Genomic DNA, 15,534 nt, shown 5'->3' on the forward strand with positions numbered 1-15,534 from the left:
CACAACACACATTAATATTTTTGAGTAACAGAGCTACTATTTTCCAGTTTTAATAATTGGGGGAATTCTATATTGAAAAATGGTTCTTTTGTTTGGGTAAAGTTTTTTTTTAAACCAATAACTGCATTTTCTTGTTATTGGTTTAAACAACACTTCATCTCATTTGGAATCATTACAACATATTAAAATAAGATAACAAAACAACTGCTTAAAACCCCTAAGGATAACATTTCCTATAAGCATCTTTATTTAACTCTATTTAACTATTTTACTTTTTAAGTACCTTTTTGTACACAAGATGATGAACTTAGTATGAACTCATAATTGCACTCTGCTAGGCACATACTTGTGTGTTTTTTGAAGTAAACCATATGTTTCCTTTCTGCCTGATTATTTCTTTTTTTCATGGTGGTCATGTGACCCATGATATTTCCGAACTTTGACCCTTCCCACTGCACTTTAGTCTGCTATTAACCCAAATAAAATGAGAACCATACAGCTGCATTAATAAATTGAATTTGAAAGTATAACTCATTCAACCAATCTTTTTGAATATGTTACTAAAAATTACTTTAAAAAATCCATGTGCAGTATACTTATATAAGTATACTTATTTCCGTAAAATTGCAAATAGATCACAGTTCCTTCTAATCATATTTTCAATGTGCTGACACAGGTTGGAGAAGCAAGGCTGTTAAACCCATTCCAAGAAAAGAATTGCTTTTTGACTCTGACACCTAAACGTCTGTATGGCTTTGTACCGAAGCACATTGAGAAGTGATCCATTGCCGGTAAGAATCAACGTATAGTATCACGTTTTTTTTTTTTTTTTCAGTGAGCTCCTCTTTAAAGACGACCAATCTTTTTTTCTGAAATCGGTTCTCCAGTTTCTTAGGCGACCACTACATTTCCGCTCTGCACTGGGCTGTGCTGAGACAGACCAACTAAATGTGCAGTGGGCGCAAGTGAAAACAAATCTGATTCCTAGGGGGGTGAGGCTGAGGACTGGTCATCAATCATCTTAGGGGTTGCGGAATAGTCCCTTTGAAATCTTAAGAAAACTTTTTTTGGCAGCTGGAGTTGAATTTATCATAAGTAATACAGAATTATTATCTTTGCAGTTTATCGTTCCGCCCTTAGGCTGACCATAGAAAATATGCCTGTGAGTGTGTGTATGTTTGTGTGTGTGCGTCTGTGTGTGTTTGTGTGTGTATGCCTTTCCTGTTAGACTGCCTCTAAGGGAACAGTTATACAAATTTTAAATAACACAGATCCACCAGAATTACTATTACTAAGTGGTATATAGGGTGAAAACACAGCAACTGTTGTGATCAGTTTTTCAGCTAAGCAGGTGGAATGCCACTTAGTAGGGATGTGCATTTTGAGCATTCGTAGTGTGATCCAATATAAATGGGTAAAAAAATTTACAAAAATATGAGTTCTTGTGGTGTGTTAGCATGCATTCTAGTATGGTTTCATCTGTTTCCTCAAAATATTGTGACAAAGCTTCTTTTCAGTGACCCGCTGACACCATTCTTGAGCAATTCAGCAAAGAAAGCATTTAATTGTGCTCCAACCCACAACTGCCAAATCAGCACAGTTTCATTCATTGTAAGTAACCCATAAAAAATGTAAACTTCACAAGCTTTTCCCTAGTATTGCCTATTCCCTCAAGAAACAAGAATTAAAAACTGATTGTTTAGTTTTAGTGAATGCTTTCTTACTAAATCATTTTCATCGTTTGACCTACTTGATTAGCATAATATTTTTAGCAACTAAGCAGTATTTTTCATGCTTCGTGCCTTCGGCATGTTCAATTTCAAGTTCTAATTGAGTGTTGACTATTGTTTTATTCAATCTCACCTCACACAAATTAGGAAAATATGTAACAAGCAAGACTTGTTACAAAAAAAGCATCTGTAGTTAGCTGCAAATCTCATTTCTGCCAACTCATTAGAACATACTTTGCCAGATAAAATACTTAAACGATTATGATGATTTCAGCTGTCTGTCAGTATGCCAAATTTAAATTGCGCCTCTATAACCAACACCTGCAAACAAATACCTAATAAATCAGAGGCTAGGTATCCAGGTTAGGGAGTGGGCCTATTCCTTGCATTTACACTATTAGCACTGCAAAAAATGTGTCTTGCTGTAACATGTGTCTGAGGCTTTTTCCTTCCTCACTTCATTGACTTTGTCGGTTCAGGTTACCGTGGCAGATGTGCACAAGACGCACTGTGGAGTGCGCGCTCCATTTACTATGACTGGGGATTTGGTCTCTTTTCACCCCTTCAGACTTCTCCACAAACCATAACACTGCTGGTGGGGGCTCTGAACCCAAACGTGTAGCGTCAGACGACGCTTGCGTGCATTCCAAAGAAACAAAGAGTGGCACTGATTCTGACAGAGACCTTTTTTCCCCATGTAAGAGAGGTAGGAATATACTTTCTAGGGGTGGAGATCAGTGAATATTACCCCTCACAGTCACGCACACACCCACACACGCAGGTCGTGGTGAAACCATCATAACACCCCCAAACCCTCCCCACCCCACCCAACCGTTTCCTGTCCAGTCTGCATTGCTTTGTCATGCTCTCACCCTGTCTGTTCTAGTTATCCCTTCTGCTTTATTTCACCGTGTGCCATTCTATAATAGAGTGAAAATGGATCCCTGTCCGCACATAATCTCCAGGCTTTGCTCCAGGCAGCAGTGTGCTGGACAAGAACCACCAGGCGCACACACACGCACACACACACACACACACACACACACACACACACACACACACACAGGCAGCAATGCGGAGCGGTGTTCAGGAGATCCCCACGCACACACACACACACACACACACACACACACACACACACTCAGCTGTGTGTGATGGAATGTCTGCTACGATCAGGTGTGTCCCTTCTTTAGCCCTGGTCCAGTTTCTTCCCTGGAAGAGACAGAGAGGGAGTGGGGGCGGGCCCGCCCACAATCTGGATAGCTCGTTTGCAATCAGTGCGCTGGAACATCTGCTACTACTGTAAGAGGATAAGTCTTACATGCCTCCTTCCTTTTATGAACTTTATCTCAGAGGCAAAGTTTACGCTCAGGTCAGTGATCAACTGATGTATTTTCTCCACATGTTTCGTCTACTGTTGCTTCTTACCATTTGTTTGGATTAAGAAAACAGACCATGCCCACTGCCCGTGTAAAGCTCTTTCTTCCTTTAAAACACCTGCACAAATATGCATGGCTACAGCACATGTCTAGAGAACACGGGAACCACCCTCTCTCTTCCCTTCTTTGCTGAGACTACCGGGTTTAGATGTCTGCAATATAATTACAAAATGACTTCTCACCCAGCATAGTACTTCCAGTACAGACTGGAAATTTTAAAGCATCTAATAAAAAAGTAATGGAAAAAAAGACGAAGTGAACCAATGAACAATTATTTTGAATTGTTGAGAAAAAAACTCCACAATGCTGCTTTTGTAAAGAGAACCAGGAGTGGTCTTCCCTTCATGGCTGGAAAGGCGCTGTGATGTCCCTATATCGCTGTAAAGGGGTAACCTGATACCCTCTACCCACTGAAACAATCTCATGTCGCCCCTAACTGAAACATTCCAGCCCTGTTACGTAATCGTCTGCTGGTGCACTGGGTGACCAGAATCCCCCTCGGAGGGCATGAACGAGGTCAGAAGCATGTCATAAATTTGCCTGCTTTAAAGAGTTTCTTCATGACTCAAATGCATGTCGCTACTGTTAACTATTGTGGCAGACCGCGCACAATAGCGTCAACCAACAAGCTGCTGGTGACGGATTTACAGGCCCCTGCCTCGGTCACCATGGCCCACAATGCCACCTTTATTACCATTGCGAAGAGGCACTTTCATTTTTCCCCCGATCACAAGAGTGTGATTCACAGATTTTGGTGAAATTCCTCAGGGTGGCCCGGTTGCCTGGGTTTCCAGCCTCCTGAGCCAAACAGACGCCAGTCTCAGATGAGCCGCAGCTGGGAACGCTTTCTAAAGCAGCAGGGCACCAGCAACCTCGGCCACTGGGACGGGGGCGTGAATGGTGGCTGGAGGGCACGAGAACGGGCAGGGAGCAGAGTCTCCAAGTAGAGACTCCCTTGTCGTGTGAGATGGACGTACCGCCGTCCTCACAGCCGTCGCAAGCCCGCACTGCAGTTCTGTCAACCGCAGTGTCATATTTTCCCCCGCTCTTTAACGAGAAAGGCCACAGAACGACGGGAAATTTGCTAAAGGAAATATGATTCATTTCTCTTTTTTGTGTTCTCCCCCCTGGTATGATTCTAATTTTGAGGCATTGCATCTGCCCTGCTGCAGAGCTCCAGCACAGGACCGCTGTGGTGTGGTCACAGTCGGCGCTGGTGACTGCCACATCGTCATCCCTCCTTCGGCAAGCTGCTGGCTGCGGATCCTGGCACGTTCTACAGGCAATTTTTCATCTTTGAAACTAAGCATGTTTTGCCTGTTACCTGGGCCCCTCCACATTCGAGGCTCTTGCACAATGGTAAAGATTGATGCTGGCTCCAGGTAAAATGCAACCCTTTCTCACAGGTTTCACTCTAAAATGCAATATATTCATGAAGGAAAGGTGAGTGGCAACACTCGAAAGGAATTCAGCGCTCCCAGTAAAGCAGCCTGGACTACGAATAAATCAGTTGTTACTGTCCATCTCAGCGTTTCCTTGGTATTCCAAAAACAGACAAACCCTACCTGCCCCTTTTTTCCCATTTGCTTTATTTGCCTTACTTCATTTAGTCTGTAAGTGCGAACACGGAGAACTTCTCCACAATGAGCCCTTTCTCAGACAATGGGTTCTGCAGATTACAGGCAGTCCTCGAGCCTTAGGGGATTAGCCTGTGCTCATGAAATTCACAGACAGTTTCAGCCTTTATCCTGTTATGAAATACAATCAGGGGAAAGGAAAAAAAAAGAATCCCTATTAAAACCAAGATGTTTTTGAAGCAAAGTTACCTTTTATGAGCCTAAATGCTCTCCAAACAGAACATTATTATAATCGTTATGAAATGTTGCTCGGAGCATTTTGAAAAAGAGAGAAAGGAAATTGGTGAGAGACAAGGAGAAGTGTTAGTTTGATGAGTGATTGGTCAAAACAAAAAGGCATGTGCCACCTTCCTCTAAGCAGCTGACTGTCCCAGAAGAATGTAGGCTTTGCTGCCTCATGAAAGACTTAGGAAACAAATGATTTTCTGTAAAATGCAGGGCAGGTAAACTTAAACCATGAACCAAGGCTGTGTTCACACTACTGGAGGATTTACCTGGAGAATAAAATCAGCTTCTCATAGTAAGTATATATCAATTTCATCAAAACCTAAAGTTATCTGTGGCTTTTTTTCCCTACACTCACTGAAACACCCATTAATATTTCCTCCTGTTATACCAAGTGTGCTTCCATGTTTCAGCCAACTGACATAATTTGTTCTTCTGGCAACACTAGCATCATAAAAAAGTATGTCGCCAAAAACAATTTGTCTGTTCCAAAACATCTGTGGTGTTCCACATGCTTTCCATCTGTTTTCTCTGTGATAGCACAGGTGAATGTCAGCATGCCTTACTTCTTCTCAAGTGGAACACTGGAAAGGGAACAAATACATACAGTTTGGCAGTAAGAATAGTGAGGTCCTCTTGGCTGGCTGAAGAAAATTATGAGAGAGTTCCTTTAAATGTTGTAATGTGGGTCACGATTACAATCGCCAAGTTAAAAGTAGTTATTTCGACTGCAACAAATTTTCAAAGAGATAAAACTCATCGAAGCATCAATGTTTCAAATGACAGGGTCATTTTTGATCAGTGGTGATTAATTTTCACCATGTTTACCCTTGCAAAAGTCTCTTTTCCCTCTAAATGACCCATAAAATTATCCTGTGCCCTACAAACCATTTTTATAATAACTGCTGTCTGGTTAGCTGTATAAAGTCATATACCAGAGGTTACTGCAGTCATGTTGCCAGGAAATACCATCTCAATATTCAAAATGGGGAAAAACACAGCAGTAAAAGTAAGTTAGAGGAATATCCCTGTACTTCAGATTGCCCATTCTGGGCCATATGTTTATATTCACACTAAACATTTCTATTTTCAGGAAACATAAATTAATCTTAACTATGTTTATGAATATGTGCCTTATATTTTGTTTATTAATTACATGTTCGTAATTAGCAGTATGAACATGTAATTAATAAATTACATGTTCATGCTGCTGAATATACATGTAATTACTAAATTACATGTTCATACTGCATTATATACGTGTAATTAATAAATTACATGTTCATACTGCATTATATACATATTCATATGTATATAAATAATTTATATACATATTCTTGTATTAACAGAATATGTATATAAATTCTTTTATAAATTCTCTTATGCACCTATCTCACTATACCTATCAGTATTACTTAGCTACAGGTTAGCTAGCTGCTAATGAGATAATACACTACTAACCAACGTTATTAATCATCATAGGTTTTGGCAGTATAGCTATAGCTAACTATCTCTCTAAAGATCGTTGGACTCAAAATAACATGCATTTGGACGTATCCGCAATATCAGTAAAATAGTGGAAAGCAATATACAGACAAGCAGAAAAGAATATGAAGCAGATGTTTGTACTCTTCCGGTTTCATGCCAGTCGCATGATAGATACATCATCAAAACGCCCACGCACTTGCTGTGAATTCTCTGGACAAAGACCTGCTCTATTCACACATGGAGTCAATGGGACATTACACGGACTTTGAACTAGGGAGCTGGCAGGGTAAAGTCTGTTTAATGTTCGGTCCAACTGATTTGGACATTTGCATTCTCACATACAGCTCCTCCGGGTAATGTCTAGATAAGTTCAGGGTTGCAGTGCATGTCTGAAAGGGGCTTTACGCTGTTTGAAAAGAATGACCACTGTCAATAAAGACTATCTAAAGTTCTGCATATAAATCACGACAGCTCCTGTCACTGGCCCACCGTGTTCCTGACTGCCCCAGCTGTGCACTGTCTGAGAGCTGTGAGCCCAGGGTTCTCTTCACACTTACAGAATCACACTTACAGGAAACCAGCCCCCCCCCCCCACACACACACCACACACCACACACCACACACACACACACACACACACAGACACACACGCACACACACGTGCACACACACTCACCCCAGACTGCTCCGGCTACCCACCCTACCATTACATTCACCAAACCTTGCAGCATTAAATCAAAGAATTTTAATGGAACCGCAAAAAGCTCTGGAGCACAGCGACTGTAATGATACCTGGGAGCCAGGAAAGTAGACAGGCAGACATTCCTTTTCACCTAACAAATAACCTAGTCTCTACCTGTGTGACTACCCCATGTGTTAGCACTCAGCTCCAATGACCTAATACAAGCCTTGGGTAGTGCGCTATCCGGGGGAACCTCCACTTGGAGACAGTTTAGACAGACGTTATTTCAACTGTCCGCAACTAAAATAGAACCTCTTTTCTTGTGGTTGTAAAAAACTTCCATGATGGGTAAAACACACGAGTACGGTCATCCAGAAACGCTGTAGAACATCCGCAAACTGCTGTGCTTTGAATTACACTGCTCATACGGTGCCATTAAAGGGCCCAGCCTCGGAACGGTGGATGACATCATCTGTATCTGCCTGGGCTATTATGAGTTCCTGCTTGCTGTCTGAAATAAGCAGGCAGAGCAAACTATTCTGTTCCATTTCGTTTTCAATGACAGAAAGGAAACAATACCACGACTGAAAAGAAAAAAAAAAAGAATCAAGAGTCTATGTGGGACCACTTTCTGCTAATAATAGCAGTATCTGACGACTTCCTGTATCAGGAAAAGGCCTAATAACAGCAATATCTGATGACTTCCTGCATCCAGATGAAGGCCTTTGCTGCCATAGCACCCTGATTAACTGTACCAGGAAACGGCTTCTGAAACAGGCAAATTGGTTTCGACTTGGTGGCTCAGATCTTGCATGGGTGCATTCTTTATGACAGCATTCTTGCCAAATGGTGCATGAATGGAGGCTCCAAGAATCTTAAAAGGGTACATCAAAACTGGCCACATACTATAGGCTCCCTCCCCAAGTTGGATTTGGGCCGAGACCACAACTACTTTATTCCTTTTTCATGGACATTCTTTACTTGAACTAGTTTTACTATCAGATTTTTTTCCCCCTTATCAAATCTAAAAACACAACCCTCATCAAGAAGTGGGTATATTTTTATAATTTTCATCTAATGTTTGCAATAAATTCTGTCAAATATGGCAGATGCCTATATATTTAAACAAATCCAATTATCCATATGAGATACAATGCAGAAATTTGACAGTTTGACATCCCCTGTAACAACACCAAAACACTTGCATGAAAACATGCTAGTAGCGATATAATATCATAACCCAATCACTGAACTATGTCTACACAGAACCTCACAGAACAATGGAAACTATGTTTCTCTGTGACGAGTTGGAGTGAATTTCTCAACAGTGGCAAGACTTACGTACGAATGTGATATCCTATGACATGCAAGCTGACGTTCTCACAACACATCCACTCAAACTGATTTCTTGACCACTGTTGTGTGTTTATAGAATAATAGAGAATAATATGAGCAATTCTCCAAGACATCAAAGCTTGAAAACAAGGAAGAAAAAAAAATCAAAAGCACAGAAATTAGTAATATTTCAGTTGAATTTAACATTTAGATTTTATGAATTTATGTGTATTTTTGTTGCTTCATGACCTTTCTCTTCCTGGTTTAACACACAAATGCTAACACACAAGTCACATCTTATAACAGTTCTATTTGTAATGAAATTAGTTTCTACATATTGTGGTGCTGGAATCAAGAGACTTTTAGTGACTCTGAAATTGCACACGAAACCTGTTTTCCTTTCATCATAATCATCAACATCACCACCGTGGTCAACGTATTCAGTAAAAAGACTGAGCACCAAACATTTACAGAGGACCACCCAGACCGTTTTCTCAAAGAGTTTAAGAGGTTGTGATTAATGACACTGAGCATGAGGCTGCTAAGTACTCCCAGGCTAATTCAGCTGAGAGAAAGGAAATCCTCTGCCTCCCTCAGTATTGCATTGTCCTTACATTTTGCTTACGCTAAACAAACAAGGCGATGAACCTTCATTTGTGACATCTATGTACCTCAGAGAACAGACACCTTGTTTATGCCTTGCCCCTACCTCAGGAGAAAAAGTCATCTTACACCTCATCTACAGTACATGAATAATATGTCTTCACAGGTCTTGTAGGCTATTACTGCTTAGAAAAACTTGGGGGAATTACAACACAAATTGGAGGTAATGTTCGGGGGTAATGTAATTAAGGAAGGCATTTTAGAAGAACTTACAAACGGGACAGTTGAGACGGTAACAGACATGATGCAGCTTGAAATGTGAAACATAGGTTCGTCTGCACTGTTTTAAGCATGGACCATGCCCATTTCACTTTCTTTGCTTACCTGACATCTTTTTAATCTACGGCACTGTCGCCTATACGGCATGTCACAGCTTGTCGATGGGGGTGGGGGGTTGGGGGGGGGAAGGTCTGTTTATCCAGTTAGGAAACATGCTACCATACCCTTGAGGAGCAAATGGGGGTCTCTTGCAGTACATGGTGACTGAAGGGTCAAACTCTGTGGAAACACAATCCAGCACCGTTTCTTTCTAGAGGGTACTGCTGGATTTATTCCATAAAAGAACAGGCACAAATGTACTTTGAAATCTGTACATTGATGTGAACAAATTAGAAGACTGAGTCTTACGGACTCTTATCTTGTCTTACGCCCTAAGTACAATGAACTGAAAACACCGCAGTGTTGCAGTTTACCATTTCAGCTGCTCGGGTTCCCCATTTTTGGCTCCCACAACACGCGAACAACTGGCAAATCCACAAGCATTTTGCAATCATTTGAAGGTTGACAGAAAAAGCCACAACAGCAACATACATAATTGAAACCAACGCCTTTGTTTAGAGAAGAAAAGAGATTGAATCAGGGAAGTGGTGATATTTTACAACGCTCCAAAAGGCCAATTACATGTTAGGCCTGCCAAAACGAACTGTCAGCCATATAATATCTAAGCTGTAACAGCCATGTTATCACATGCGAAACACATGTTCGCTCATCGTCAGACTCACATCCACTTCACAGAATTTAATTCAATGTATATGAGTTTCAAAGCTATGAACAGTGGCCTGGCCTTTGTTGAGTGCTAGCTGGCACAGGGCTTTTGTGTGTGTGTGTGTGTGTGTGTGTAAGTTCGAGGGCACGGGTTCCTTGCCCTGTTGCCCACAGGCATCCACAGGCAAACAAGTTCCATCTGCTAACTTTTATTCTAAAACAGTACAGAAACAAGCTCCTTTTGAAAAAAAAAAAAAAACAAAGTAAATAAAGTAAAAAAAAGCATAAAAACTACACCACCAGACAAACCATATTACAGAGTGGCCATGATGCAACCATACAGGAAGAATTTTCAGGGCATTCCAGGCACGGTGCAGACTGAGTCATTTCAGTGCAACAGCCACTAAGGACACTGACATCATTAACATAAATAAACAGGACCAGAGTTCCGGTGCAATTAGAACTTTTTTTTTTAACTTAAAGCGGTTACAGCTTGCAGTTAGGGCACAGCCTTCCCCTTGCAAACTTGGAACTTTATAGCAGGTCACTCAGTGCTACCACAGGCAGTAGCTCAACAGACCCATTCATCTGCCTTATGGTCCAGCTGTAACAGAGGCTACAGCACTGCTAACCTCTGGTGAAGGGGAGGGGCGGGTGTTGTATAACTTTGCTATCTTATGGTGGGTGGGTGTCGTATATCTTTGCTATCACACCCTCTGTGTCCTCTTTTTGGGGACAGCCATCACAAACCCATATGCACATAATGCTGAGGTAAGAATGTGGACAAACAATTAATATACCTGTTTGGACATTTGCATATGTTACAGAAACATGTAGAGTCCAGAGTGTGACGTTCATGGAGACATGGGACTAATATAGAATCAGCAGCTGATACAAACACCTAGTTTTGGATTCAGTCCAAGTTTTTCCTTTTGATTTGATTAACAGATGGGTTACTTATTTTGATGCAAAATAAATAAAAATAAAAACATTTCATGTGTTTGATTGTGAGTCACAGTTTAAGATAAATGTTGATTGAATACAGGCAAGTTGATCTAAATTACAGTTGATGAAGCAGACAAAAAAATCCCAATGAGCTGAATCAGTTTATCTTATTGAAACTAGCACATGCTTTGGTGAGCACTTAATGAAGCATCAGTGCAGTTCACATTTTGTGTTTCTAGATAATGCAACACTTCAAACAGTTGAAAAGCCCTGTGGGTTTCTACAAAGTACTTTGAAATGTTTTGGCAAGTTTACAAGAACACAATGTGAGGATACCAAAAAAAGTACCAAGTATGCTTCAGCAGAGTGCCAAGTATTGACAAGACAACACTCGTTACCACAGACGTCTATCTGTGGGACAGTGAAAATCCCAATTTACTTACCCAGGGAAATCAGAAAATTGTCAGACACGGATTTTTTTGTCAGAAGAACCATGTGTGCATATTGTAATTTCCTGCATTTTGGAAAATTGGTAAAAATTTTAAAATATGTGTAGAGCATAAGAGTAGAAGAACATTTCTGACCAAAACCATATTTGCCAAAGAATGGAGTCTGGTATTGTCCTGTATACAACAGAAAGCAAATTTATTCTCAAAAATCCTTGCAAAAATCTTACAGAATTATGAAAAATTGGTAACAATCCATGTCACAAGACCTTTAGTACTTTGAGCAATGTGAACGCGGACATTTTGATGATTGGACCTTCTCAGACTTTCCTGATAGTTCACTCAAACTATAGAGGCAACATTTCACATTTCTCTCTTTTAAAAATCTGAGATTTCGTTAAGTGATATAACATCTTCCATTTTAGTCTCTGTACTCATTCAATAGACCCTGCACTGCATCTTACAAGAAAGGGTTTTTGAAATTTTTTAATGTATGATTTTCAATAATGTATTTATTTAATTGAACTACACTGTATGTTAAAAGGTTTAATTGCGGGAAATGTAAGCAAAAAAGGCAAATGTGATTCACTTCATATAGCCTCTCAGAGCCAAGACACAATCTGCTGTTTGCTTCACCAGTTATCTCAACAGCAGAAATGTGTACAGCAACTTTGAAGAACTTCTGAGAGGGTCATGTCTAAATATATGACCAATTTTCACACAGGATGGCCACCAAAGAAACACGCTCCTTATCTAAAAACAAGCCAGGAGTCATGGAAAGTAGGCTTTCCATTTTACAAGACATACGGTTCCACTTACCGCTTTTGGCAGTGTATTTTACGAGGTGCCCAATGACTCTAAGAAGCTATGTTTTACTAAAACGATTTAAAGTTATTGTGAATTTAGGGACACATATTTACTGAGGGACTTGTACCCCTCTTCTGGGAGATTTTCATCAGACAAACACATAATTTTTAGTTAATATAACATCTGAGCATACAGCTACCTGTAGGAACAGGTTGTGTATGGAACAATTACACGGATGAAATTATGACAAGTTTACAAGGAACCCTTGTGACAAACCCTATCGTAATACAGGATACAGTTGCCTATATATTTTGCACATCTCCAGAAAACCTTACAAAGGCCAACGACACATAGGTATACTCTTACGTATAATGACACATAATTATTTCAAGACGTTCACTTTATTAATATATCTGATTGATGTATCACATATTTATAGTTGTTTGTGCAAACTGCAGCCTGAAAGAGATCCGTATTTTCCTAACGCGTCGTTTACAGTACAGTTGAAAGGATGCAAGTGAGAACTAATTGGCTGAGATACAGTATATAAAGTTGAAATTAAAATATATCGTTAAAGCTGTAACCATGTAGCCTAAGAACGTCATAAAACAATTTATATGCGCTTTACAAACTTCTTGTTTTACTAATTTCTGTGTTTTCTTTTCTGACCAATAACAGTTCCTCTTCATGTGCTATTTAATTGTGATATTGAAGAAACAGTCACAATACAGTTGTTTGATATAACTAGCGTGCTGCTTGCACCGCAGTTAAGCGGAATAAATTACACGAAACCCACGGAACAAACTATTTTTGGAAATGAAAAGCAGTGCTCAATGCCCCATTGTATTATCGTGAAATTTCATCATCATCCGTAACAGGTAAAAAGTATAAGAACAAGTAAAATAATGTACTTTCTCTGCAGAACGTTGTACAACACCATGAGCACATAATAGAAAACTGCATGACACTTCTCACGTCTCTGATTAAACACTGAAGGACAGCGCTGTCGCCTCACCAAAACTATCTGGTCACGTCTACTGAGCCTTAAATTGACCACATCATTAGAAAATGCACACGCTGTGTGCTGGGCAATGTGTGTTAAACTTTTCATTTTATAATTAATAACATTAAGATTTGCATCGTGTTTTGTAATAAAACCTACTTTAAACCAAATTATTCAATTGCTGTTTTTTTATTCTCTTTTTTAGTCTTAACCCCCCAACTGGAGTCAAATGACCACCATGTTGGTTGTTCCAAAATAACTTCCAACAAACTAATAAATAAACGGCTCCGCGAGGGATCTGAACGGAAAACAACCATGCAATTGATTCTTACCTGTTGGAATTGGTTCTTGACTCCTGTCGATGGGCTGGACACAATGAATTAACTGTATGAATGAAAAAAATAAGAAATAAAAACGTGGGAGGTACTCCATTGCCATGTTCAGAGGAGAGTGCGCTCCCTTGGTTTAAGGACCGAAATACAGAACCGCGCCGCTGTTACTCCCACACAGATTAGCGGTAACACCCGGGGCGCAGTAGGTCCATACAACCCCTGGGTCCGGGGGCTCTCGCGATAATTTTATCGAGGGAAAAAAAAATCCTCTGCCAACTTCAGCCAGCAAACACCAGCGTGAACGAGTGAACCGCAGGGCTAAGTAGCCCAGGGGATGGTATAAATACTGTAATTCAGACAGCGGAGAGAGCAGAAGGCGTGGTTCCCTAATTGCAACTGTAGCATAATATTCCACTTGCTACTGTCACTGAGGTGTAGTGGGGGGGAAAAAAAGATAACGGTGTCTGCCGTCACCGTGGCGGAGGTGGTTGAGCTCTGTTTTCAAAGTGCGAACGTGCGACTGAATAATCACAGCTGTTGGACTGCTCCCCCCTCCCCTCTTCCGTCCTCGACTTCTGCAAACGTCGCTGAAACTGAGGACTCCAGCCTATGTGTGAACAGTTTGTTTGCTGCCATTCATTCCGATTTACATTTCAGATTAGAAACTTCTAAAGCCCATTGAAACAATGAGTAAAGCTTACTTTACTAAAAGCTTTGCGATACGGTAAATCGTTGACTGCACAGCATTATAACAATATACACGATTGTATGTTAGACTATTGTAATACAATACGGTATTGTAATGTATGCTTCTTGTAACGGTGCTTAATTACACGTAGGCTACCCCCAGCACTAAAAACAGGTGTTTTCGCACTAATGCTGTGCTTTGTAGGATTGTGGGGGAGGGTGTTTTGTTTACAACCCCCTTCCCCCAATTTAGAACAGATGGCTTCGACTTTCCCTGTTGTCGGGGGACACGCTTCTCCTAAGAATGTGTAGGAATTGAACTTCTGTTAACCTTTAAGAGGTATGTTAATTTCTATAGAGAGATACCCCTGTGGGTCGCTTAAAATTAAAGAAGGCGTGCACACATAAAAATATGACTACTGAAATAAATATTTGTATGGTAATTAGCATATTACTGTGTTATATTTAAGTGAGTTACAATTAAAACGTTTTGCATTTAAGTTGGGTCTAATGAAAGGCTTATGAATATGAATATATATCATGAATAGGTTTGTTAACTACCAGTTACAAATGCAATGCTGTTAGGAAGTGGAAATGCTGTTAAGGACAATGTTTAATTTAGTTGGAAATGTAGAAATGGTTTGGAGAATTTCCAACATTCTTCAATTAAGAAAGGCCATTTTGTTGGCTACTCGATTTAACTGCAGTGTTCTTTTGTCAACTATAAGTTGGACATCTGTTGCATGTTTCTTTTTTATTATTGTTCATACATAAAACTCAAAGCCTTGGACTATCACTTAAGTTCTACCTTCCCCTTTGACATATCCTAAGCATTGCTTTTGAAATCGTATGTAGCAAACTGTTTCTCAACCCTTCAAATGGTGGCAGCTTATCATAACACCATAAGAAAGAGATTTTTTATTTAATATTTGCTTTAAAATTCCCCCTCATGTGGTTGGAAATGCGGATGAATGTGCTATGCAATGGTACCCTGCACAGTGGAGCACAGAGTGGTGCTGTATACTGTGCAGCCCTTCACCTTGGTGAAGAGGTACCTTAGGCATGGTTGAAAGCGGTGCGCTGGTACCCATTACATTGAGCCTCTGGGTTAATCAGAGCTGTAAGGACTCA

At 40.3% G+C, this 15,534-nt stretch overlaps 1 protein-coding gene across 2 annotated transcripts in view; it reads right to left on the bottom strand.

Annotated features, from left to right (window-relative positions):
* The window catches only part of plod2 (procollagen-lysine, 2-oxoglutarate 5-dioxygenase 2), a 36,025-nt gene extending 21,794 nt beyond the window's left edge, over positions 1-14,231 (bottom strand). For both annotated transcript variants that reach the window (XM_036520960.1, XM_036520959.1), the window contains exon 1: positions 13,717-14,231. In XM_036520960.1, coding sequence (XP_036376853.1) covers positions 13,717-13,822 — 106 coding nt within the window. In that variant the 5' untranslated portion in view covers positions 13,823-14,231. The remainder of the gene's footprint in view (positions 1-13,716) is intronic.
* Positions 14,232-15,534: the final 1,303 nt, after the last annotated feature.

This window comes from Megalops cyprinoides, chromosome 2 (genome assembly GCF_013368585.1).
Source record: "Megalops cyprinoides isolate fMegCyp1 chromosome 2, fMegCyp1.pri, whole genome shotgun sequence".
NCBI lineage: Eukaryota > Metazoa > Chordata > Actinopteri > Elopiformes > Megalopidae > Megalops > Megalops cyprinoides.